Source organism: Delphinus delphis, chromosome 3 (assembly GCF_949987515.2).
Source record: "Delphinus delphis chromosome 3, mDelDel1.2, whole genome shotgun sequence".
Taxonomy (NCBI): Eukaryota; Metazoa; Chordata; class Mammalia; order Artiodactyla; family Delphinidae; genus Delphinus; species Delphinus delphis.
Window position 1 is genome coordinate 35,280,209 of NC_082685.1, and position 26,997 is coordinate 35,307,205.

At 38.4% G+C, this 26,997-nt stretch overlaps 1 protein-coding gene across 1 annotated transcript in view; it reads left to right on the forward strand.

Annotated features, from left to right (window-relative positions):
- Positions 1–1,192: 1,192 nt before the first annotated feature.
- GABRB2 (gamma-aminobutyric acid type A receptor subunit beta2) overlaps positions 1,193–26,997 on the forward strand; it is a 292,264-nt gene continuing 266,459 nt past the window's right edge. The window contains exons 1-4 of the mRNA XM_060006813.1: positions 1,193–1,262; positions 1,977–2,186; positions 2,342–2,433; positions 3,451–3,518. Coding sequence (XP_059862796.1) covers positions 2,110–2,186; positions 2,342–2,433; positions 3,451–3,518 — 237 coding nt within the window. The 5' untranslated portion in view covers positions 1,193–1,262; positions 1,977–2,109. The remainder of the gene's footprint in view (positions 1,263–1,976; positions 2,187–2,341; positions 2,434–3,450; positions 3,519–26,997) is intronic.

The window sequence follows — 26,997 nt, forward strand, 5'->3', positions numbered from 1 at the left end:
AATGGTTAGGGTCGCTGGCTTTCGCGTCCAATCTCGGTTTCACCTCTAGCCACCTGGGTGACCTTGGGCAATTTCCTTAGCTTTAGCGCGCCAGTTTCTAAATCCATAATGTGGGAAAAGCGAGGTGCTGGCTAAACCTGGGCTTGTAAGAATGAACTAATGAAGCACTCTTGGCACGTAGTAGGCGCTCGGTTACAGGTTAAGCTGAGGAGGAGGAGTTAGAAGTTCCGCTTTGGGGTCCGGAACGTAGGTTCCAGCTCTGACTTCTCCTGTGTTCACCAAGGAGAGGGGGAGGGGGCAGCGGGAGCACCTGTCCTCCCCCCTCCCCTGCTCCTCTGTTGCCAGATAAACTCGGGAGAACCCGGAGAGTCCGTCCCGGGCCGGGGCACCCTCAGACTGCCCGGCTGCCGGAGACTAGCAACGTCTCCGGGCGCCCGCGGCGCATCTCTTTGCCGCGAGCCGAGGAAAGATTTCTTCCGTGTATCTCCCTCCCTCTCGAACCCTGGAGCTCGCTCGCTGCTGCCTCTGGGTCCCGGCGGCCGCGGAGAGCCGGGTCGAGCCTCCGGCTGCAGGGAAGAGGCAACCCCGGGGCGTGCGAGTCCCTCCTGGCCCCGAGCTGGGGAGCGAGGAAGAGGTGGCGCGGAGCCCGCGGGAGGACGCGGAGGCCCCGAGCCCCTTCCTCATTTCGCCCGCCTTCCGGGGACCGCTCTGACTTTTTGCGTCCCAAGGCACCGCCACCCACCCTCCCCGGCCGGGGCCAAGGGCCGAGGGGCCGAGGGCCAGAGGAGCCGGGGACCGCAGCGCCGCGCGGCGGGATTGGGCAGCGAGCGCAGGCCGGCGAGGTGAGGAGGGGCGCGCGGCAGGCGGGGAGGGTGCCGCCAGGGTGCGCGCGCGAGTGCGCGTGCTCTGAGGGGGCGTGGGTGCCAGCCAGGCGAGTCCCACCCGGCCGCCAGCCCTTCCTGCACCCGGTCACCGCCGGAGCCTCTCGCCACCCGGCCTCCCTAGGACCCCAAGTCCCATCAACCCTTCCTGCAAACTCCACCCTCCCTACTAATAATTTCCCAATGCAGAATCAGACCGAAACCTTGAGAGACAGCGCTGTCTTTCTACTCCCCTCGCCCCCCCCCGCCCCCCGTCCTTCCTGCTATAAATAATCCGGACCAGCGGGTCAGGCACGTCACACGGTGAGAAACCGGGACCCCGAGGTTTTCTTCTCTGGGGATAGGGGGCAAAGAGTGAGGAGAAGGAGAAAGAAATTGCTCGTGAGTAGTGAAGAAAAGCTTGCTCTTTAACTCCTAGAAAAGACCAGGCATCATTTTATTATCATTCTTTTTTTCCTTTTTTTTTCATTTCCGTGTCTGTCTTATTCTCCATGCTACGTCCCCCCCTCCACTCCCGGCCCCAAATCCAACGCATTGCTCAACACTCCTCCCATCGGTTTCTTTCCTCCCTCCCCCTTTCACTCCCGCTCCCACCTTCCCCTTCCCTCCTCTTCCCTCCGCCACCCCCCGCCCCCACCGCCGCCTCCAGCACCCATTTCGCCCCAGGCAGGGAATGCTATTTGCCACGGAAATAAAGTTCAGATTTCTCTCCCCACCCCACCCCCGCCGCTTGCTGATACCAGAAGTGGACTCTCAGGCACCCATCTTCCCCCTAGCACTACACACCTGCTCTCCTTTAAATTCCTAATCTGGTTTTGCATATTTAAGAGGAAACACCCCCCCACACACACACACCCCAAAACCCCACAACCCGCGAGGTGCAAAACTGCCTCCTGCAAGTACCAAAACTTAACAGACTCTCTAGTTGTTTTTGTCTTAACAAAAGGACAACAAAGATTTTGCTCCGGGTCCTCCTGTGGGGTGACTTTTCTATATTATTCAAATACGCATATATTATACATATATATGTTTTTCCTTTTTCCCCTTTGATTTTTTTTTTTTTCCTCCTTAACAAGAAAATCTTCTCGGTCCCAGGCAACCGCTGCTGCCCCTTTGATGTTTTGGTACGCCTTGCGCATGCGCCTCACATTAGAATTACTGCACTGGGCAGACTAAGTTGGATCTCCTGTCTCCAGTGAAACCCTCAATCCCGTCCAAAACTAAAGGGATGTGGAGAGTCCGGAAAAAGGGCTACTTTGGGATCTGGCCGTTCCCCTTAATAATCGCCGCTGTCTGTGCGCAGAGGTAAGTGTGTCTAGCGTTTCTGTTTCCTTTTTCACTTTGAAAGGCTCTGTCTGCCTACCTCTGTGAGCAGGGATCTGTAGTGAGGATCAGATAGATGCTGAAGCGCTGTGCCTGCTGTCTTATTGATGCCTGTTTATTGTCTTTTCTTTCTTTAGTGTCAATGACCCTAGTAATATGTCGCTGGTTAAAGAGACGGTGGACAGACTCCTGAAAGGCTATGATATTCGGCTGAGACCAGATTTTGGAGGTAATGGGGTTGCCTTGGAAATAAGAAACAGCCCAGCAGCTATAGCCTAAGCTGTCTCTTGAGCTTTGTGCGCTGTCTTCCCTCTCCCTCATTGTGGGTTGCATGTGGTGTACTGAACATGTCTCTGTGTTACAATATTGAGAAACTGAGCCAAACTTAAGCTAGTTTGTTACTCTCTAGCACTTAGATGGTCTTTCAGAGAGACCTTCTTAGCCTGTAGTGGTGACTGCTGTCCTTCAGCTTCACTGTTTAAATCCTTTGCTTCACTGTCTTTGTTTCCTTGAGATACAAACCTCTTAAGTTTAGTTAATGGTGTGCCCGGTGAACCTGGCTTACTGAAGGCCATCGGGAACATTTTTGGGGACAAGATATGCAGACCGTTGGTTGAGAAGTCGCATTAACCCCCTGTGCCCACCTACTTTGGAAGAGTTCTAGCCATGGTTTAAATTGGCTGGTGTCTGGATATTATCCAGTCCTGGAAACCTCACTGCAGGGGACAGTGGGGTGGGGGGAGAGGGGCCTGGGGGGATGGGAGGATAGGGAGGGTAGTGGAAGAAGGGCTAGAGACCTCTCTTGCTGCAGCCTTAGATACACTGATATGCCTATTTAATTTGACTCCAGACTCTAACAAAGCTCAAAGAGTTAAAACCTGCACAGAAGCGGGGGGTGGGAAGAATGAGGAGGGGGTGCAGTATATAACTGCAGTGCAATATATAACATTTCGTTTGGGCTAGCCAGATTCCGGTGCTTTTGTGGTTGTGTATATTCTCATGCTAAGATACCTACCTATGTAGACAGACGTGGAATCCCTCACCCATCGGACACGTGTGTGCCTGTTCAATAGAGCATTTCCCAGAGGAGTACCTGTCACTCTTTAAAAAGGAGCAGAGAATTGAAGAATTTGAGTGTGAGCAGTGGGAAGGGATTTGGGGCAGAGTGTCCCGTGCCCGGGGACTACTCTTGCTAAGAATGCATGAAGTTCTGAGAAATCACGTGGCTGGCCATTTTGGTTTGCAGGTCCCCCTGTGGCTGTGGGAATGAACATCGACATCGCCAGCATCGATATGGTTTCTGAAGTCAATATGGTGAGTATTGAGGTTTATGGCTGTGTCTCTGCAAACCTTCATTTGGGGACAGGAAGGAGAAAGGCTCCAACTGGTGAGGGTGGGGTGTGCATGAGTATGTGTAGGAAGTGGGGTGAGGGCAGGGCATTTTGCTTTGGAACCCACTGTCTTTGAGGCTTCAGAGCTGGCTCTTTCTGGTCCCGAAAGATTTTTCCAACCTGGTTTGAAATTGTGGGACTTGGCGAAGAGGGTGTAAAATGCATCACACGTTCATGTGCAAAACACAGCCACATGCAGGAGTCACATTTCCTAAGGTTCAGTGGGAAACCCACTTCATCAAGTGATTTTTCTGAGTTTGGTGTGGGGTCAGGGAAGGAAAGAAGAGGAGAGAAAAGGGAAGTGTTTTGATTTGACATTTCACAGAGAATATAACCTGGGAACTAAACTAGTGGAGAGGCTGAATAAATGACCCTGGGATACTGATATCCACTTGTTGCTTTTGGAGCCGGCCTCTTTACAGCTGATGGCAAGCCCCGCCCCCTGCCCATGGCTCACGTGCTCCTTTAACCCCCAAAATAAATAAAATAAAAATTGGCCACCCTGCTTTCAAAAGGTAAGCTCAGACCTGTGTGTCATCTCTGGTCACTTCTGCAATGGTATTCACTGCATGTCCTAAGCCTGTGTGATTTATGGACAGCAGCACTCCTTAGTGGCCCCCTCCTTGGTCTTGGGGCAAGTGCTAAGAGAAAAAGCCTCCGTCTTCCCCTCCCGGGAACACTTGTGTGTATGGGTTGGGGGGGAAGGGGGGCGGGGCTGAGGGGAGGGTTGCTTCATGCAGGAGCGCCCCCTGCTGCCCATGTTGGGGCACTGCAGACATACAAGACAATAAGTGTCCCAGATACCCCTGCTTACTTGTGCCATTTCTTCAGTGACTTTTCTACTCTGTGTTTTTGAAGTTTTCACCCTTGGAAAAGTCTCTCTAGAAAGGCCACATTTGAATGTAAGATGCCAGGGTTACTTTCAGTCCTAATAGGATACAGCACATTGCAGAAGATTGTATTGTAGTGTAGTTTTGCCTGGAAACAGGATGCACTGGTAAAGAAGAGGGTCTAGTGTGTAAGGTTTTATGCAAAACAGTTCTAAGCCAGCCATCAGGACTTGAAAGTTAGGACCCTTATTAATTCACTCGAGAGCCAAATACTAGGTAGTGGGTATGCTCTTAACATGATAGAAATTTTCATCACCCCAGAATTCAAATATAGAGGAAGCTCAAATAACCAGCCCAACCTTATACAATGTCCAAAGATAGGTGATAATCCTGAGCTATCACAAGCTTATGAAACATCTGTGACTACTCCAGAGAACATTCAACTCTTTCAGTGATGTTTTTAAGGACGTGTATCTTGTTATATTCTAATTATTGGGAAAGCATTTTATGATATAGGGTATGAACACAGACTGAAGATGCTATTGGATGATTCAGAACCATAGATTTCCCACACATTGTGAGAATCTCCTGTGTGGGTAGAGAATATTTCTTTCTTGGGAAACTAAACATTTAACTTCTCAGATATACAAATATTCACTTTTGTGAAATTTTAGAGGTCTTTCATCAGTTTATATTTTGAATTTTACCATGAAAATAGAAAATGTCCTCATGTGGGTACCTGCTAAGTCCTAGGTACTTGAATCTAAATTGTGTGGCTAAAAAGAAAGTGATATGGAAATCAGGTGTAGCTCTGTGTGTCCTGTCTTTTGATTTACTTATGCTCTTTTCCCACATTTTATTCTGTCACCTTCCTCTTCAGAGCATCAGAAAGGTGAGACTTTATGGAAAAATTAAGAAATATTTAGAATCTAAAGAGACAGTGATGAGATGATTAGAAGTTGCTGCATTAGAACTTAGATGTATAAGTTAGCTGAGAACTTAGACCTATTATATCCCCAAATGGCTTAAGAGTAGTGGCATTGTTTTCTTCTTCTTAAGTTTTGTTCATTTTTCACCAGCATGCAGCATTTTGGAGAGGTGTCAGAGCTGGACATGATGCCAAGACCTGCTAGTCAAAATATAGACCCAGTTAAGGCGAGGTGTCATCTCTTAAAGCTATTTACTGTTGCAGAAAAGTCTCGGGATGTTGAAAGTGCAGAAACAAACGTCAGGTTGTAAATAAGTCAGTACTGCAGCATTAATGATTAGAACCAAGCATTATAAATTCCATGCTAGATTCCTTTCTTAGCCTACTGCTAACACACGTGGACTTGTCCAGACACAGTTTTACTTGTTGAAAAATTAACACTTTTATGATTAACAATCATAGTGACTTTAATCCTTCAAAGAAAAATTTTGTGATATGTACTATTTTTTAAAGTATGGTTATTTGATTTGAAGCAACAGATGGGAAATTCCATCCCTGATGTCTAAATAAAAGAAGATGTTTATGGCATATTGCCCACTGTATACAGGTCTAAAAGGGTTAGGATCTTTCGATTAGATTCAGCTCTGAAAGAATGGTTGATTGATTATTTAAGTGAAACCTCAAAATTGATTAATGCACATGTTTCTGCCTCATTATCCTTTGTGGCCTGCAACCTCTGGTACTTGTAGCTTTCTTTTATTATAGCAAATCTTCCTTTGAAGAATGGTAGGCACCAGACCATTTAGACTGTCATTGACTCATTTGTACTGAAAGGAAAAATGGCCCATGTCGATGTGGTGCTCCTGGTAAATGACAAAGATAGAAAGACCTGAATACTAGTTCTGCTTCTGCTGTTCAGTCAACTTGAGGGAATTGACAGCCCCATGGGGCTTGGTTTCTCTTTTTATATATATATATATATATATATATATATATATATATATATATATATATATATATATATATATATATATTTATTTATTTATTTGGCTGCACCTGGTCTTAGTGGTGGCACGCAGGATCTTTAGTTCTGGCATGTGAACTCTTAGTTGAGGCATGTGGGATCTAGTTCCCTGACCAGGGATCAAACCCGGGCCCCCTGCCTAGAGAGCATGGAGTTTTAGCCACTGGACCACCAGGGAAGTCCTGGGGCTTGATCTCTTCACCTGCTAAAAGGGAATAATAGTCCCTGTTTACATATTTTAGGTGAGTACCAGAATTAATAAAATGATGCAAGTGAAAGTACTGGTGTCCCATGAACATAGCTTATATAGAAGACTGAATATCAGCCTGTCACTAAGGAGACCCAGTGTCCATTCCAGCCGCTGCCCTAAGTGTACTTGGGTCAGTGATTTACATTACGTGGTCTCAGTTTCCATATGTTTGAAATGAGAGGGACATGCCAAATTGACTTCTAACTCAAAGTTACATGTGTTTCTGCTTTGGTTTATCATAATAGCTCTGTTGGGTACAAAGAAGTTCCAGGAAACTTGGAAATCCAGCATAAACGTTAGAAAAATGCAGAATTCCTAAATGGCATGCAGTTCTGAGTTCTTAGGAGGGTGATGATGGTATCTTACTCACCCATGTGACTCAGGTGACTGTTGAGCCAGTGGAAGATCTCTGGAAGAACACAATCTCAATTAGAATGTTCCTGAGCAGAAAGCTTGGCTTTAGAATGAAACATTTTTAGATGTCTTGGTTAAATTGGCAGGACTCTTTTTGTTAAGATTCTTTGATGAAAATGCATTTTAAGTTCCAAAATTGGCTCTGAGGATTATGGACTGAAATAGCTTTCTCTTCATTTAAAGCAGATTCTTCTCCATCTTGGAACAACACATTTGCCAACCGAAGAGTGAAGCAATATTTCACTTTTGAGGAAAGCGTTCTAGTAAACATATACACAAATTACCTTTTTATGGAATGGCAAATGGTGAAAAGTGCTGCCTTTTTTTTTTTAAACAGATGTTTTCTTGCATCACCAGCTGCACAGTTTAAAATTCAATTCGACACAAATACTTATTTAGCAGCTACTATGATCCAGCTATGTGTTAGGCCATAGGGACAGAGCAGCGAACAAGAATGACTTGTCCCCTGACCTCATGAAACTTAACATCTTGGTGTTTACTATCGTTAATTCTACTGCAGGCTCCTATCATACTTATGTTTAACATGAGCATTTTCTCTAAAAATTTTTATGAGCAGCCTCTTGAGGACCTAGTTGTCTGTATCTCCCATGCGTTCCTTTGTCACTTGTTGATTTCACCATTCATTTGTTATTTGATATTTCAAATTGCCTGATATGTTACATATTTATTGTCTTCCTAAATGATTTGTATAAAATACATGTAGCCAAGGTTATAGTATCTCTCTCCATGTGGTTTTGCTCTGTAAACAACCGTTGGTTGGAAGTTTGACTACATAGTATCATATATGTGGAGAGACAGAGCATGGACTTGTAGGCCTCAAATTCAAGACACTTTTTAAATTACTATTTAAATCAATTAATGTGGAAAGAATCACAGTGTAGGACCACTGAGTTCTTTGAAAGCAGAAATACACAGGGCATATTGGAAATACAGAATTCTGAGGTATTATGTAGAAATTACTAGGTGAAGATGGGGGTTAGAGGTCTGTGGATAAATGTTTTAAGCAGAAAGAGTGGCATATAGGAGAAAAAACAGGAAAAATAAATGGGATTAGGAATTTGCAAGTAGCTTTAAATGGCTGGATTTGGGAGTGGGAGTGAGGAAGTGATAAGATTTGGTATTGAGATCATAAGTGGTGATCAAATTATATAGACCATTTTTGTAGCTTGCAGAAGAGTTTACATTTTGTTCCAAAGGCTGTAGGGACCCATGAAAAGATGTCAGTAGGAGAATCGCTTGAACAGATTCACACTTGAGGAAGATGCTTTTGAAGTATGAGGGGTGCAGCAAGACCAAAGGTTGGGAGATAAGGTGAAAATCCACTGCAAAAATCCAGAAAGAATGGATGAACGGAGACAGGGATGTAAAGGAGAAGATACAAAATCAGTGCTTTTACGAGGCAGAAGTGGCAGGACTTGGTGAATCGTAAGTTTCTGATGGTTTCATTTATCGATATGGGGAACACCAAAAGGGCAGCCAGTTTGGGGGTGGGCTGGGGATTGAGGTGTGTGGGAAGACAGTTCATTTTGGGAAACGCTGACTTTTCTCCACACATGGAATCTCCAAATGGAGATTGGAAAATACAGGTCTGGAGCTTAGTAAGACGTCATGACTGGAGAGATGAACTTGGACATTGTCAGCATATAAGTGGTACTTATAACGGTGTGAATGGATACAATTAAAAAGGGAAAGTGAAAGGACGGCAAAAAATGGGGATCTGGTGAGCAGTGTAATTTAAGTGGTGGAATGCTGAAAAGGAGCCCACACAGATTAGTAAGTAGCTAAGCAGCAGTCAGATGGTAGGAGAACCCACAGATAATAATGTCTTCAAAGCTGAGGCACAAGAGAGTTTAAAAAGGAAGAAGATGGTCAGCTGCATCAGATGCCACAACGATCAATTGAAATAAGTTCTGAGACTTGTCTCCCAGCTATAGTAAGTGACAGGAGCGTGTTGGTAAATGTAGCGAGAGGAGTCTTAGTGGTTGAAGACTACACCTTTGAAAAGCGTGGATCTGAAGCAAAGTCGGGAGAGGGCAACTGCTAAAAGAAGTCATATATCATTTGGAGAAGTACCCCTAGAAGGGAGTAGGTTGCAGACACGAAGCAGGAGCTGGGGTGGGTGACGGGATGTGGAGCGAGGGGAAGGGGTTGTGAAGACTCACCGACCCAGACTTCATTCTCAATAAATGAAGCTCTCCTATCCAATTTTAGCAAGCTGTCGTTTTCTCGCCTTCTTTTCCTTCTGCTTCCCCTTCGCTTCCCCCTCAACTCCCCCTCTGTGCAATGCCCAACATTTTCCACCATCACAGCACTAATATAAGAAAATAATCACAGTTATTGCTCATTGGGCCCTTAACTTGTGCAGGTATCCTCTTGATGTGTATTATCTCATCCAGTCCTCCTATAAAAGCAGTGATATGGCTGGTGTCCACCTTTTTATAAAAGAGGAGCCTGAGGCCCAGAGAGGTTAAGTGACTTATTCAAGGTCACCCAGCTAACAAATGATTGACTTTACATCCCTCAATCTTAGCCCTCTGGTTATACTGCACGTTTAGATGTAGTAAGGCATCATTTAAAAAAAAATTATTCTCATTCCTTATGGACCTGGTTTGTTGTAGTTGTTTGTTTTTATTTATTTTATTTTATTTATTTTTTTGGAAACAGTGGGTAGATCAGATAAACTAATCCTATATGTTACTGTTACTCCTCAATCTCTCCACCTTGAAAAAAAATCTTAATTTCATTAAAATGACTTTTTCACATAGGTACTTTATTCAGTGTGTATTAAATATAAGACATGGTTTCTGTCCTTGAGAAATTTATACTTTATATTACATCTATTACCAGGTAATAAAGGAAGAGTTATATAAGATCTTGAAAAGTCAAGGATGTTGCTTGTGTCATGATTTCTTTCATTATGAATGGGTGCTGTTAACTTGTCTAATAATTTTCCTATTGCTCCAGCAGAATCTGTCATATAACCATTAAGGCCAATAGCTGTCACAAAATGTTGGATGATAAAGTTCAAGAACTGTGTCAGTGGTTTTAAGCTTTGGGTGGACACTATGTGAAAAGACCCTTTCCCTTTTTTTCTTTTATTATCAATTGAATTTTTTCCATTGAAAACACATTTTTGTGATTTCTGATAAATTACTGCTGCGAATAATCTCTTAAAAGTGGTTGAGTGTTTTTCTTCTCTTCCCGGATCTTTACTCCCTCTGGCCCACACAGTATAAATGAGGTTCATTATAAAGATTACATCTCAAGAAGATTTATTCATCAATTTTTAAACAATTATTGCACATGATATAGGCAGTTTATAAATCATTTTCTCTGTGTTAACTCTTAGGGCAGGTCCTTTGCTGTTGCTTTGTAGGAGCCTAAACAATGCCCTTGCTTGATTGTGACATGAAATAAAAATCTGACTGTGAGCTTACCCTGCAAGAGAAGGAAGGGGAGGGAAATATCCCAAGTTTCATATTTTAGAAGCACCTCAAAGCGTGCTTTAGTGTGATCCCTCCCACCTCCTTGTTAAATCGTCTTGAGAATTTCTATAAGAATGTAAATCAGAGAAAGTCCTTTTCTTAACACTGTGACAGGGGTACTGACTAATTTCGGGGTGGGACACTGGCTTCTTTTGAAATCATTCATTCTGTAACGTTTATTTGTGATCAGTGCTCTTGTCATCGTGACCAGATAATTTGTTGTTGTGAGGGGGCTGTCATGTGCATTGTAAGATGTTTAACAGCATGTCTGGCTTCTACCTACTAGATGCCAGAGGTACCCTCGCAGTTATGAAAACCAAAAATGTCTCCAGATATTGCCAGATGTGTCCTGGGGGATGAACTTGTCCTCAGCTCAGAACCCCCAGTGTAGAATATGGTGTTGTGCTTTTGTCTCCAAACAAGTTGAGAAAAGAAGAGATTTTCTCATTGAGTAATGGCTTTCATACTTAATCACCATTTTCATTTCTGTTTCATGGTACATTATGACAAAGCCAATTTTAAAAGATCAACAAACATCAAAGGCAAAAATTATCCACATCCCCGTCACTTCATTAAAACTGTTTTAATTTGCCTATAATACCTTCTACTTCTTGTCTATTTGCTTATTCATACTTTACACATTACACTTAGTTATTTGTAGAGAGAATTTTATAGTCTGTGTTTTCACTTAACAGACCATGAGTATTTTTGCAGTTTTATGCTTTCTCTAAAAAAATGCACACCTTTATTACTACCAGTGTAAACTGATGTGTATTCTTCTATGGCTTTTTGGTGATCTTTATACAAACATATGAATATATTGACATTTTCTTTTTTATTGTATATTTTTTCAAAAAAATTTTAAAATACATTTTATAGATTATTAGTCATAATTCTAGCTATAGGTTATTTGAAAATAAATATATAATTTACTTATAAACTATTAACAACTACATAAAAATCATATATAAAATAGAGAACTGGATTTAAATAGCATAAATGGAAACTTTTATCTATCAATTTGATTCTCATTTACACAGCTACTCTTTCCTCTATTTTTAGCCTGATATTACTCAGCTTTTCCAAAATCATTTTACATTTTTGGATGACACAAAAATACTTTGAAACACACAGTTAAAAGAGGAATGAGAAAGTAGATGGTTATGAGTTTTTAAAAGATACAAACACAAGATTTACATGTTCCTTTCAGATATGCATTTTATTTGCAAAATATGTATTTTATTAAACAAGGAGAAAAATGGGTCTATATTATTCTGTCCCTATTTATATGGAAAAATATGGCCATGTCTTTAACCCATTGTCTCTTGCCTAGTGCTGATTTTGTAAACATTCTATTGGCCTTTTTATCGCCAAGTCTTATTTTCCCTGCTCTGTAATTTGGCATGTACTGCCCACTTACCTGCCAAGAGGTCTTAACTTAGAAGTAATTGCTTGGGCAATTAAAGGTGAAATAACTTTTCTCCTAACCCAATAGCCAGAATTAAAGTAATGAAGTTTTTAAGGTGAATCTACGTGTATCTTAGAAAAGTGATACATGAAGAAGCCATGGCTAAATATTAGAGATACTGAGGTGTGCGAATGTATGGAAATTGTCTGCATACCAGTGCCTAGCACAATTCCGGACAATTAGTAGATACTCAACAAATATGTGGTGAAAGGAGTTGTTGGAGGGGGTAATGGAAAGACTGCAGTATATCAGGCTAACAGGAAGTATTTATATAATACTCCTTAACCAGCACCATGTCAGTTAGGCTATTTTGTGGAAGGATATGAAATGGTTCTTACACTAGACCTAAGGCTCGCTCTAGAGTCAAGAAAGAGTGATCTTCATTGCCTGAAGAGGGAGGTGAGGGTTGATGGAGAGAAGAGTGTTTCAGATCGGTGGGAGAGGAGAGTAGTATATCCCTGTGGTAGAGGAATCAAAATAAAAGGTTGAGATCCAGGCTTTTACAGTGGTTCTCAGGCTTTACTGTGCAACAGAATCACCTGAGTCTTGTATTAATATTTGTATTTTCAGGGCACATGCCCAGAGTCTAATTCAGGAGGTCTAGGATGGAGTTCAGGAATTCGCATGTTTAAAATCTCTTTATGTGACTGACGTAGGTACTGTCTGAGGGCCACTGTCTTAGGAACACTAGTTTTATAGCGAAGGTGGAAGCTAATACAATCACTAATAAAGGAATTTGACAACAGAACTGGTCTCTAGTTATCATATGAATTTTTGCAATGAGAAAGCTCCAAGTGGTCAGAGTCGGTGGGATTTGTAGAAGACTTGGTAGAAGAGGGAGAGCTGGACTGAGCAAGAAGGATCAGTGCAATACGAATGGATAGAAAATAAGGAGAACCGTCCTATGGGAGTCAGTGGGCATGGAGACAGTATGAAGAAAGGCATTACGTGTTAGCAATAATAATATTGCAAAAATAAACACTTAGAGCGCATATAACTATCCCACTTAATGTTCACAGAAGTCTCATGAGGTAGATAATATTATCATCCTCTTTTATAAGTGTAGAAACAAGGACTAGAGGGATTGTATAATTTCTACAATTACAGAGCTAATATATGTGGACAGGAACGGTAGGGTGCATATGTAGGGTATACCTATGTATGGTGAAGCTTAACTGCATAAGACCTTGGCACCTGTGCAGAGGAGACACTGAAATTTCTGGGGTGGATGCTAGGAATGCTGAGTCTTAAGCACCTTCACAAAGAATAAAAGTAAGGGTCACTTACTAAGGGTAAGAATGAGAGAGTAGAAAAACATTTTCCAGATCTGATTTTTATTTTTATAAAATGCCCCTTTGAACCTCCATACTAATTTTTTTGACACAAATGATGAAAAGAATCATAGTTCTGTATTTTAAAAGGTCGAACAAAGTTTGTGAAATGGGGGGAGGGATTAGCACAGGGTTTGATGCTATGAATATAATTAATAATAGCTGCATCAGTTATTTGGTTATAAGAGGTCTGGGTAATATCAGAAATACTGATATTTTAACCTACGTTTTAGGATAATATGATTTGACTGTTCCTTCCTGTTTAAAAAGATAGCTGTTTGATTGGTGGTTAGTACTAGTAGTAGTATGCATTTACATGTAGGGAAAATGCCATTAAAATAGCTTCCTACAAATTATTTATGGCTGCTTAATTGTATTTCTTGAAGTATATGCTTAAATTTGAAGGTCTCAGTGGTTAAGCATCTTGAGGGTGCTCGTCTACAGATCAGTAATTTAGTGCCTAATTGGTGCAAGACCATCGAATCAAAAATTTTTTTAAAAGTTTATCTACTGGCTTTTACATGTCTCTCTTTTAACTAAATAATCTCTAAAAGTCACCTTTTATTCTGCTATTTTTAAAAAATTTTAGATAGAAATGATGCTGTTATCATGAGAATTGAACCTCAGACTACTTGACTTGCTTAATAAATGAATGTCTATTTATCTGTGCACCAATATGTAATGTCCATTATAAAACATACCCAAAATAGAGATTTAAAGAGGATTTGATAAAAATATATAAAGTTACAATATTTTTATCTCATACTCACCTTGATACTGGCTTAGAGTTTTTTATTTCCCATGAAAATAAGAATATAGCAAATAGTGATGGAAAATTACAGTCTGTTCTGTTCTGCATATTAGTCTGTTAATGGGAACTTTTGGATAGTAGGGCTTATAATATAGATAATTCAAAGGTGACTGCTGTTTTCTATGGATACAGCCCCATTTATTCCTACCTTGCAACTTCTAAAGCATCAACATAGAAAAAATGTTTTAGTGTGCTGTTCATCCCTTCCAGGAGGGAGTATTTGTTTTAAAATAATCGTTGAATCTTCCTGCTTCCTAGGACTACACGTTAACTGGATTGACCAAAAAATTATATAATCAGACAGCTGGCTTTTAAACAAATATACAAAGATCATCTTTAAAATTTGTTCATTTTAGTGAGGGTATTGACATTTCATTGACTGTAAATCTTTTACAGTCAATGAAACGTTTTAAATATTAATCTTAAATGATTTATAGGCCATTTAAAAGACTATCACAAAATAAGAAGCAGAAATGTTAAAGAGTTTTAAATGTGAGTGAGTAGGTGCCAGTTATTAGGTTGTAAAATCAAATCACCATTCTGTGTTTTCACTGTTATTGAAGACACAGTGCTCCAAAAAATGAAATTTAAGTAACTTTTCTCTTTCTTTTCCTTGACCTACAGACAAAGAAAGACTTATTTTGTAAATACAGATTTCTGAATTTTTTTGTTTTTTGTTTTGCTTTTCTTTTTTCTTTTTCTTTTTTTTTTTTTGCCAAATGAACGTTTGAGTTAATAGACTGAAGATCTTTTGAAATGTTCTCTGATCAGTCAGTCATGTAAACCATTCCTCTTTCAAGCACTGCTAAGCCAGTACTCTCTTGGACACTGGTGGGGCTGATCTGCTAGGCTGTGTAAATTTGCGTCTGGCTTATGTGTTGTAAGAATGCTCATTACTTGAATCCCATTAGTAGACCTGTGTGGCAAACCATTTTTCTAACAGAATTCATTAGAGAATGATACCTTTGTCATTCTGAAAGTCATAATATTTTAAGCACTTGCCAGATTTACAGTTGAAAGATCTATGGAATTACAGACCACATGAAAAACAAAGAGCTTATTTCCTTCGGAGTTTTTAGATGATTTATTTTTAGACTTTAGGTTTTGGAGGCCAATTTTCTATCTATTTAATGAGCCAGTTTTGAGAACCACATTTTAAAATGGCTTTATCTTTTTATTTTACTAACTGGATGTGATCATCATCACCAGGTAGATCACTTAGGTAGAAATTTGTTGTAATGGAATTTTCTTGACTTAGGATGCTTTAGTCAAAGTGGCAAATGTTATAAATGGGTTCTGGTTGTACAATTCCCAGATTTGGACATAATACCTCTTAAGGGTTTATGCTCTCATTTTAAAAATTAGCCACAATTCTGGAGCTCTGGTTTTCCTGCGTTGTTGTTTTGGTGCATAGTGCAGTCGTGGCAAGAATAAAACCTGATTAAATTAAATGCCACTTGTGCTGTTGGGCTTTAAAGAGAGAGAGAACGAGAAAGAGAGACCCAGAGAGGGAGATGGAGGAAGAGATAGACAAATGTGGTTCCTGGCCTTGAGGAATTTGTAATTGTTTTCAATAGTTGAGAAATAACAGAAGGCCTTTTTTAAATAAAGTTATCTGTGTTTTGTTTTTTGTTAGCATAAATGAGTATCATATAAAATATGCAACAAGGATTTGCCATATAAGAATGTGTATATAATCAGGGACTGTCCTTTTGAATTTACATGATATGGAATCAAAGGTATCAAAGTGCATGTGGATTCTCTTTGTTCTTTTAAGCATTTGATAGTTTGCAAACAAATACTGTTAAAAAGAGTCAATGAAAAACAGGATTTGAAAAAATTGCATTATACCTTTTAACTGGGATATATATTTTTTATGACTAATAACACTACTAAGAATCACCACCATTTATTGAGATAATTTTATGAAATGAAGTTTAATTTTTCAGTGACTTCACATTTAATTTTCAAAAACCTCTATGAAATAAGAGGTGTTATCACAGTTTACAGATGGCTAAACTGAGGGTTAGAAGATGTGTGTGAGTTAGAACCAAGACAATACAGCTTTCCTTTATTTTACAGCTAGAAAGTGCTGGAACTGGAGTTAGAGCCCAGTTTGTCTCCTATCCTACTTATTTTGTGTTTTTCTCAAGTTAAAGGAAGGGGAAGTTTAAAAAATTGAATGGACCTGCCTCCACTATAATCTCCCAGAATGATTAATAGTCCACATTCCAGTTCCCCAGATAAATTTTAGGAAACTTATAAAAATCAAACAAATAGAACATGAAGGATAAAATCTGTAATATGCAAAAATAGTCTAAGTCATTTGGAAATAAATTACAATACTAATTATCACTGTTTAGGTATCATTAGGGTTGGTGGGTAAATTGAAAATTATGATTTACTTTTTTCTTGGTCATTTTAAATCATCTTTCATCACTAGGGAATGATTTCAATTCTGGCTCAAAACAAAAATCTGCTCTGAAAAAATGTATCTGGTAATCCTGAGAATTAATAACAAAATTAGATTTGACTAAATTTAAGAGAGGTTTTTTTAGAACCAAGAGAATATCAGCCCTTCATATCTTACTTGTTATTTTAATGAGGTGGAACGTATCTCAGAATATTCAGTAAAATGACGATTGGTATTTGTGTGAAATAATAATTGTGATGCATTTCAAGGTCAGTTCAAAAGACTTCAGTTTAAATATATTTGTGTTCCTCAAGGTTGGGAAAAATATGTGGCTTAAACAAAATGTTTCTAATCTCTTTTCTTTTTTTCTACTTTCTCAAATGTCCAACTGGGTTGATAAAAATTATGAATAAAATTAAGCCAGGTATATCATGTATATCTAAAAACACTGTGTATATATACATATATGAATATGACTATATGAACATATATAATTTAAAAATAATTACTAAGTTCTGTATTTCTTTTGAAAGCAAACAGTCCTTGGACTAAAATATGCTATTGCATTTTTTTAGAGATTATTTCTGTGGTTACTGTGGAGAGGTATTTATATCAAAAGCAGGGACTGGGAAGTTCTGAATTTGTCCTGAATTTGTCACTGATGATAAAACTTTGTAAACATTTCTTAAATTCTAGTTCAGAGTTACTGTATTTGAAAATGAAACAAATTAAATGAAAGAGATAAGGTTACTTCCAGCTATGTGTTATGTTTGCTTTGTAAAACAGGTAAGTTTGTCTGTCACATAATTTTCTTAAGAGTCTGCAATTTTTAAATCTGAATTGCTTTTATTACTTATTTCTCTCCATTATAGAAAAATCAGTAATAAACTGTAGTGAAAAGTGAAGATCTCTATTAATCTCACTCAGAAATAAATACTGTTAGCAAAAGGATCGCTAAACCTCAAGACTTCTTGGGAATTCACGTGTGTACATGAAATAGAATCAGATAGTATACATTATGGGTTTTTTTTTCTTTTTTTAGAGAGACATTTAATCTTTATTTTTAACATAGACATTCTTTACTTCTGGTCAATGTGCCATTTTCTTCAATAATTAAACAGTTGTACAACATATGTTTCATAGGCCACAAACGACCTATTAGCATAAAATTCAAGTAAACTCATATATAAGCCAGAGTGACTTTTCTATATCACAATATGTAAAAATTTATTTTATCAGTCCCCCCTCTTTTTTTTAACATCTTTATTGGAGTATAATTGCTTTACAATGGTGTGTTAGTTTCTGCTGTATAACAAAGTAAGTCAGCTATACATATACATATATCCCCATATCCCTTCCCTTTCGCATCTCCTTTCCACCCTCCCTATCGCACCCCTCTAGGTGGACACAAAGCACCGAGCTGATCTCCCTGTGCTATGCAGCTGCTTCCCACAAGCTATTTTACATTTGGTAGTGTATATATGTCTATGCCACTCTCTCACTTCGTCCCAGCTTACCCTTCCCCCTCCCCATGTCCTCAAGTCCATTCTCTACGTCTGTGTCTTTATTCCTGTCCTGCCCCTAGGTTCTTCATTACCTTTTTTTTTTTTTTTTTTTTTTAGATTCCATATATATGTGTTAGGATACGGTATTTGTTTTTCTCTTTCTGACTTACTTCACTCTGTATGACAGACTCTGGGTCCATCCACCTCACTACAAATAACTCAATTTCATTTCTTTTTATGGCTGAGTAATATTCCATTGTATATATGTGCCACATCTTCTTTATCCATTCATCTGTTGATGGACACTTAGGTTGCTTCCAATACATTATGTTTTATAATATGATTTCTGCACTTAACATTTTGTGAGCATCTTTTGATGCTATCTAAAATTTTTCTGTAACAAAATATCCAGTGGTTGTATAGAATTTCATTGTATGGCTGTACCATATTTATGAAATCAGTCCTCTGTTGGTGGTCATTATGATTATTTTGTGTATTTTTACTCTTATGAACTAAACTGTATTAAACTGTCCTGTGTATTCATATTTGATGCAATTATAACATTTTTCCCCTAAATTCTTAGAAGTAGGATTACTGGAACCCAAAGCAGGGTTGATACATATTTTAGATATTATACATTTTACATATTTATATATTTAGATTTGGATACATATTACAAATCTATCCTTCCTTTAAAACATTGTTAATTAATATTCACACCACCCAGTGTATGGGAGTTCCATTTGCACACTCCCAGACCAGTCCTGGGTATCTCCCTCAGGATATTCATCCTTTCCATCTTTGCTAATCTCTAAGGTGAAATTAGTAATTTCCTTTATCAGTTAAAATTTTTATTGCCAGGTAACTATCTCAAATACCTTTTTGTATTCATAGACCATTTGCATTTTTTCATTTTGAATTGCCTTTTTATGTCATTTATTGATTTTTTTTCTATTAGAATAATTTTTTGTTAGCTATTTGTTAGAACTTTTTATACATTGGGTTGGCCAAAATCTTCATTCGGGTTTTTCCATAAGATGTTACGGAAAAACCCAAACGAACATTTTGGCCAACCCAATATTAAGATTATAACCCTTTGTCATATATTGCAAACATACTTCTTTGTATAATAACTTTGTGAATACTATCTTTTGATGTACTAAAGAATGTTATGGATTTTGATCTTGGCTTTTAGACTTTGAAAAGTCTTGTTTGCCATAAGATTTAAAAAAAGAAATGTTCAAATCATCTGTCATTATTTTACGTATTTTTTACCATAGAAATTGAATCCATTTGAGATGTATTTTAGAGTAAGTTCTGAAGCAGGAATATACATAGGTAGGATAGATAGATAGATAGATAGATGTCACAATAATTTTTAAGTCAATCTGTCATTTTCCTAATGATTTGAAATGTTGTCTTCCTCACATATGAAATCTCATATGTCCTTAGGTCTTTGTTTTTATTCTGTAACTTATCTCATTAATATTTTCCTATATTGTTGTACCAAAACTATGTGTTTTTAATTTTTCTAGCTTTAAATATTAAGACAGATTTCCCACAATGTAGTCTTATCTCACACCTGTTAGAGTGGCTGTCACCAAAAAGACAAGAAATAACAAGTGTTGGTGAGGGTGTGGAGAAAAGGGAACCCTTGTGCACTGTTGCTGGGAATGTAAATTGGTGCAGCCACTATGGAAAACAGCATGGAGGTTCCTCAAAAAATTAAAAATAGAACTACCATACGATTCAGCAATTCTGCTTCTGTGTATTTAGCCAAAGGAAATGAACCACCAACTCAAAAAGATACTTTATCTGTCTGTCTACCTATCTATCTGTCTATCTGCCTATCTACATAAATATCCCCATGTTCATTGCAGTCTTATTTACAATAGCCAAGATATGGGAAAAAAATCTAAGTATCCATCAATGGATGGATAAAGAAAATGTGATATATAAATATATAAAATATATACAATGGAATATTATTCTGCCATAAAAAGAATAAAGTCTTACTATTTGTGACAATATGGGTGGACCTTGAGGGCATTATGCTAAGAGAAATAAGTCAGAGAAAGACAAATACTGTATAATCTCACTTATATATGGAATCTAAAAGCAAACAAAGAACGAACTCATAGATAAGACAGAGAACAGATTGATGGATGCCAGAGGCAGGGGCTGGGAAGTGGGCATAGTAAGTGACGGGGGTCAAAAGATACAGACTTTTATAAAAATAAATACAGTGTAAAGTTTTAAAATAAATGTCATGGGGATGTAATTTACAGCATAGTGGCTATAGCTGATAATACTGTTTTGCATATTGAAAGTTGCCGAGAGAGTAGATCTTAAAAGTTCTCATCACAAGAGAAAATATGTAGCTGTGTGTGGTGATGGATGCTAAGTAGACTTATTGTGGAGATCATTTTGCCACATATACAGATACTGAATTACCCTGTTATACAATGAAACTGAGTTAATGTTTTATGTCAGTTATAACTAAAAAAAAGGACAAATCTCCCCTCATTATGTTTCTACTTAATTGTACTTAACCTTTATGAAATAGTTATGCCTTCATACAATCTTTAAATTTTGGCAAGTTGAAAATAATGCTACTAAGGGTAAGCTGGGATGAAGTGAGAGAGTGGCATGGACACATATACGCCACCAAATGTAAAATAGATAGCTAGTGGGAAGCAGCCCCATAGCACAGGGAGACCAACTCGGTGCTTTGTGACCACCTAGAGGGGTGGGATAGAGAGGGTGGGACGGAAACGCAAGAGGGAGGGGATATGGGGATATATGTATACGTATAGCTGGTTCACTTTGTTATACAGCAGACACTAACACAACACTGCAAAGCAATTATACTCAAATAAAGATGTTAAAAAAAATAATGCTACTTGTATTTTGGTTGTAATTGCAGTATAATTTATGAAGGAGTTTGGAAGGAAATTTACTTAGCGGTATTGGTTCTTCCTATTGAAGAACATACTGTGTCTCCTTATTTATACATATTCTTTTATGTCCTTCTGTAAAATTTTACAGTTTTCTCTGGGTAAGTCTTGCAGATTTCTTGTTAAATTTATTCCCATAGGGCTTACATAATTCTTGTTAAATTCAGTGCTTTTCAGCTTCTATGGTTATTGTGAATGGGATTTTTATATCCAGTGATTATTTTTCATTCCTGGCCAAAAGAACAAATGCCATATAACCACCCTAGAAGGGGGTGTCTTTTAACTTTACAACTCAGAGCACCATTTCCATTTCAATTTATGCATACACCTTGGGTATCACTAATATATTTAAGATGTATGCACAGAAACATTGTGCATTTTTTTTTGCAGTTTGTTATATTTCTAATCAGTGTAAACATTTTAAAAGTGATTGTTTTATTTCCACTTCAGTCTTCTACATAGGACTCATTTACTTGGCCCCATAGAACCAACACAAATTACCACTGAGGGTACAGTCTAGATTTAAAGCAGTAGTCTCTGCTTAATATATCCCATTTTTTATTTTGTACATAATAACTTTATGAAAGCAAGAAAATTTTTTGGATATAGTAAGCCAAATTATCATCATGTGCTATATCTAAACTCTGGTGTCTATTACTTGCAGTATGGATGATTCAATTACAAATAGTTCAGGAGGGGCTATTTCATGTTGAGAACAGTTACAAGCAGAAAATAAAACACCATAACTGACACACTGTGTGCGGATATTGCTACAAATACTGTTTCAGAGTGAAGACTTGGCTACATCATGACTTTTATCCACAGGCTTGATCACCAAAGATTAAGAACTATAAAAGCTCTTTCATTATGGTAAATTATAAATCATAATTGGTTTGACTGTTTTAAATACATTTTTTTTACATCTTTATTGGAGTATAATTACTTTACAATGGTGTGTTAGTTTCTGCTTTATAACAAAGTGAATCAGTTATACATATACATATGTTCCCATATCTCTTCCCTCTTGTGTCTCCCTCCCTCCCACCCTCCCTATCCCACCCCTCCAGGAGGTCACAAAGCACCAAGCTGATTTCCCTGTGCTATGCGGCTGCTTCCCACTAGCTATCTACCTTACCTTTGGTAGTGTATATATGTCCATGCGTCTCTCTCGCTTTGTCACAGCTTACCCTTCCCCCTCCCCATATCCTCAAGTCCATTCTCTAGTAGGTCTGTGTCTTTATTCCTGTCTTACCCCTAGGTTCTTCATGACATTCTTTTTCTCTTAAATTCCATATATATGTGTTAGCATACAGTATTTGTCTTTCTCTTTCTGATTTACTTCACTCTGTATGACAGACTCTACATGTGTCCACCTCATTACAAATAGCTCAATTTCATTTCTCTTTATGGCTGAGTAATATTCCATTGTATATATGTGCCACATCTTCTTTATCCATTCATCCGTCGATGGACACTTAGGTTGTTTCCATCTCCGGGCTATTGTAAATACAGTTGCGATGAACATTTTGGTACATGACTCTTTCTGAATTGTGGTTTTCTCAGGGTATGTGCCCAGTAGTGGGATTGCTGGGTCATATGGTAGTTCTATTTGTAGTTTGTAAAGGAACCTCCATACTGTTCTCCATAGTGGCTGAACCAATTCACATTCCCACCAGCAGTGCAAGAGTGTTCCCTTTTCTCCACACCCTCTCCAGCATTTATTGTTTCTACATTTTTTGATGATGGCCATTCTGACCGGTGTGAGATGATATCTCATTGTAGTTTTGATTTGCATTTCCCTAATGATTAGTGATGTTGAGCATTCTTTCATGTGTTTGTTGGCAGTCTGTATATCTTCTTTGGAGAAATGTCTATTGAGGTCTTCTGCCCATTTTTGGATTGGGTTGTTTGGTTTTTTGTTATTGAGCTGCATGAGCTGCTTATAAATTTTGGAGATTAATCCTTTGTCAGTTGCTTCATTTGCAAATATTTTCTCCCATTCTGAGGGTTGTCTCTTGTTCTTGTTTATAGTTTCCTTTGCTCTGCAAAAGCTTTGAAGTTTCATTAGGTCCCATTTGTTTATTTTTGTTTCCATTTCTCTAGGAGCTGGGTCAAAAAGGACCTTGCTGTGATTTATGTCATAGAGTGTTCTGCCTAAGTTTTCTTCTAAGAGTTTGATAGTTTCTGGCCTTACATTTAGGTCTTTAAACCATTTTGAGCTTATTTTTGTGTATGGTGGTAGGGAGTGATCTAATCTCATACTTTTACATGTACCTGTCCCGTTTTCCCAGCACCACTTACTGAAGAGGCTGTCCTTTCTCCACTGTACATTCCTGCCTCCTTTATCAAAGATAAGGTGACCATATGTGCGTGGGTTTATCTCTGGGCTTTCTATCCTGTTCCATCGATCTATCTGTCTGTTTTTGTGCTATTACCATACTGTCTTGATTACTGTAGCTTTGTAGTATAGTCTGAAGTCAGGGAGCCTGATCCCTCCAGCTCCGTTTTTCGTTCTCAAGATTGCTTTGGCTATTTGGGGTCTTTTGTGTTTCCATGCAAATTGCGAAATTTTTTCTTCTAGTTCTGTGAAAAATACCAGTGGTAGTTTGATAGGGATTGCATCGAATCTGTAGATTGCTTTGGGTAGTATAGTCATTTTCACAATGTTGATTCTTCCAGTCCGAGAACGTGGTATATCTCTCCATCTATTTGTATCATCTTTAATTTCTTTTATCAGTGTCATAATTTTCTGCATATAGGTCTTTTGTCTCCTTAGGTAGGTTTATTCCTAGATATTTTATTCTTTTTGTTGCAATGGTAAATGGGAGTGTTTTCTTGATCTCACTGTCAGATTTTTCATCATTAGTGTATAGGAATGCCAGAGATTTCTGTGCATTAATTTTGTATCCTGCTACTTTACCAAATTCATTGATTAGCTCTGGTAGATTCCTGGTCGCACCTTTAGGATTCTCTATGTATAGTATCATGTCATCTGCAAACAGTGACAGTTTTACTTCTTCTTTTCCAATTTGGATACCTTTTATTTCTTTTTCTTCTCTGATTGCTGTGGCTAGAACTTCCAAAGCTATGTTGTATGAGAGTGGGCAACCTTGTCTTGTTCCTGATCTTACTGGAAATGCTTTCAGTGTTTCACCATTGAGGATGATGTTGGCTGTGGGTTTGTCATGTATGGCCTTTATTATGTTGAGGAAAGTTCCTTCTATGCCTACTTTCTGCAGGGTTTTTATCATAAATCGGTGTTGAATTTTGTCGAAAGCTTTCTCTGCATCTATTGAGATGATCATATGGTTTTTCTCCTTCAATTTGTTAATATGGTGTATATCATGTTGATTGATTTGCGTATATTGAAGAATCCTTGCATTCCTGGGTTAAACCCCACTTCATCATTGTGTATGATCCTTTTTTTTTTTTTTTTTTTGCCGTATGCAGGCCTCTCACTGTTGTGGCCTCTTCCGTTGCGGAGCACAGGCTCCGGACGCGCAGGCTCAGCGGCCATGGCTCACGGTCCCAGCTGCTCCGCGGCATGTGGGATCTTCCCAGACCGGGGCACGAACCTGTGTCCCCTCCATCGGCAGGCGGACTCTCAACCACTGCGCCACCAGGGAAGCCCGTGTATGATCCTTTTAATGTGCTGTTGGATTCTGTTTGCTAGTATTTTGTTGAGGATTTTTGCATCTATATTCATCAATGATATTGGCCTGTAGTTTTCTTTCTTTGTGGCATCCTTGTCTGGTTTTGGTATCAAGGTGATGGTGCCCTCGTAGAATGAGTTTGAGAGTGTTCCTCCCTCTGCTATAGTTTGGAAGAGTTTGAGAAGGATAGGTGTTAGCTCTTTTCTAAATGCTTGATAGAATTTGCCTGTGAAGCCATTTGGTCCTGGGCTTTTGTTTGTTGGAAGATTTTTAATCACAGTTTCAATTTCAGTGCTTGTGATTGGTCTGTTCATATTTTCTATTTCTTCCTGATTCAGTCTTGGCAGGTTGTGCATTTCTAAGAATTTGTCCATTTCTTCCAGGTTGTCCATTTTATTGGCATAGAGTTGCTTGTAGTAATCTCTCATGATCCTTTGTATTTCTGCAGTGTCAGTTGTTACTTCTCCTTTTTCATTTCTAATTCTATTGATTTGAGTCTTCTCCCTTTTTTTCTTGATGAGTCTGGCTAATGGCTTATCAATTTTGTTTATCTTCTCAAAGAACCAGCTTTTAGTTTTATTGATCTTTGCTATAGTTTTCTTCATTTCTTTTTCATTTATTTCTGATCTAATTTTTATTATTTCTTTCCTTCTGCTAACTTTGGGTTTTTTTTGTTCTTCTTTCTCTAATTGCTTTAGGTACAAGGTTAGGTTGTTTATTTGAGATGTTTCCTGTTTCTTAAGGTAGGATTGTATTGCTATAAACTTCCCTCTTAGAACTGCTTTTGCTGCATCCCATAGGTTTTGGATCGTCGTGTCTCCATTGTCATTTGTTTCTAGGTATTTTTTGATTTCCTCTTTGATTTCTTCAGTGATCACTTCGTTATTAAGTAGTGTATTGTTTAGCCTCTGTGTGTTTGTTTTTTTACAGATCTTTTTCTGTAATTGATATGTAGTCTCATAGCATTGTGGTTGGAAAAGATACTTGATACAATTTCAATTTTCTTAAATTTACCAAGGCTTGATTTGTGACCCAAGATATGATCTATCCTGGAGAATGTTCCATGAGCACTTAAGAAAACTGTGTATTCTGTTGTTTTTGAATGGAATGTCCTATAAATATCAATTAAGTACATCTTGTTTAATTATCATTTAAGGCTTGTGTTTCCTTATTTATTTTCATTTTGGATGATCTGTCCATTGGTGAAAGTGGGGTATTGAATTCCCCTACTATGAATGTGTTACTGTCGATTTCCCCTTTTATAGCTGTTAGTATTTGCCTTATGTATTGAGGTGCTCCTATGTTGGGTGCGTAAATATTTACAATTGTTATATCTTCTTCTTGGATCGATCCCTTGATCATTATGTAGTGTCCTTCCTTGTCTCTTGTAATAGTCTTTATTTTGAAGTCTATTTTGTCTGATATGAGAATTGCTACTCCAGCTTTCTTTTGGTTTCCATTTGCATGAAATATCTTTTTCCATCTCCTTACTTTCAGTCTGTATGTGTCTTTAGGTCTGAAGTGGGTCTCTTGTAGACAGCATATATATGAGTCTTGTTTTTGTATCCATTTAGCCAATCTGTGTCTTTTGGTGGGAGCATTTAGTCCATTTACATTTAAGGTAATTATCGATATGTATGTTCCTATTCCCATTTTCTTAATTGTTTTGGGTTTGTTATTGTAGGTCTTTTCCTTCTCTTGTGTTTCTTGCCTAGAGAAGTTCCTTTAGCATTGTTGTAAAGCTGGTTTGGTGGTGCTGAACTCTCTCAGCTTTTGCTTGTCTCTAAAGGTTTTAATTTCTCCATGAAATCTGAATGAGATCCTTGCTGGGAGAGTAATCTTGGTTGCAGGTTTTTCGCCTTCATCACTTTAAATATGTTCTGCCAGTCCCTCTGGCTTGCAGAGTTTAAGCTGAAAGATCAACTGTTAACCTTATGGGGATTCCCTTGTGTGTTATTTGTTGTTTTTCCCTTTCTGCTTTTAATATGTTTTCTTTGTATTTAATTTTTGACAGTTTGATTAATATGTGTCTTGGCGTATTTCTCCTTGGATTTATCCTGTATGGGACTCTCTGTGCTTCCTGGACTTGATTAACTATTTCCTTTCCCATATTAGGAAAGTTTTCAACTATAATCTCTTCAAATATTTTCTCAGTCCCTTTATTTTTCTCTTCTTCTTCTGGAGCCCTTATAATTCGAATGTTGGTGCGTTTAATGTTGTCCCAGAGGTCTCTGAGACTGTCCTTAGTTCTTTTTATTATTTTTTCTTTATTCTGCTCTGCAGTAGTTATTTCCACTATTTTATCTTCCCGG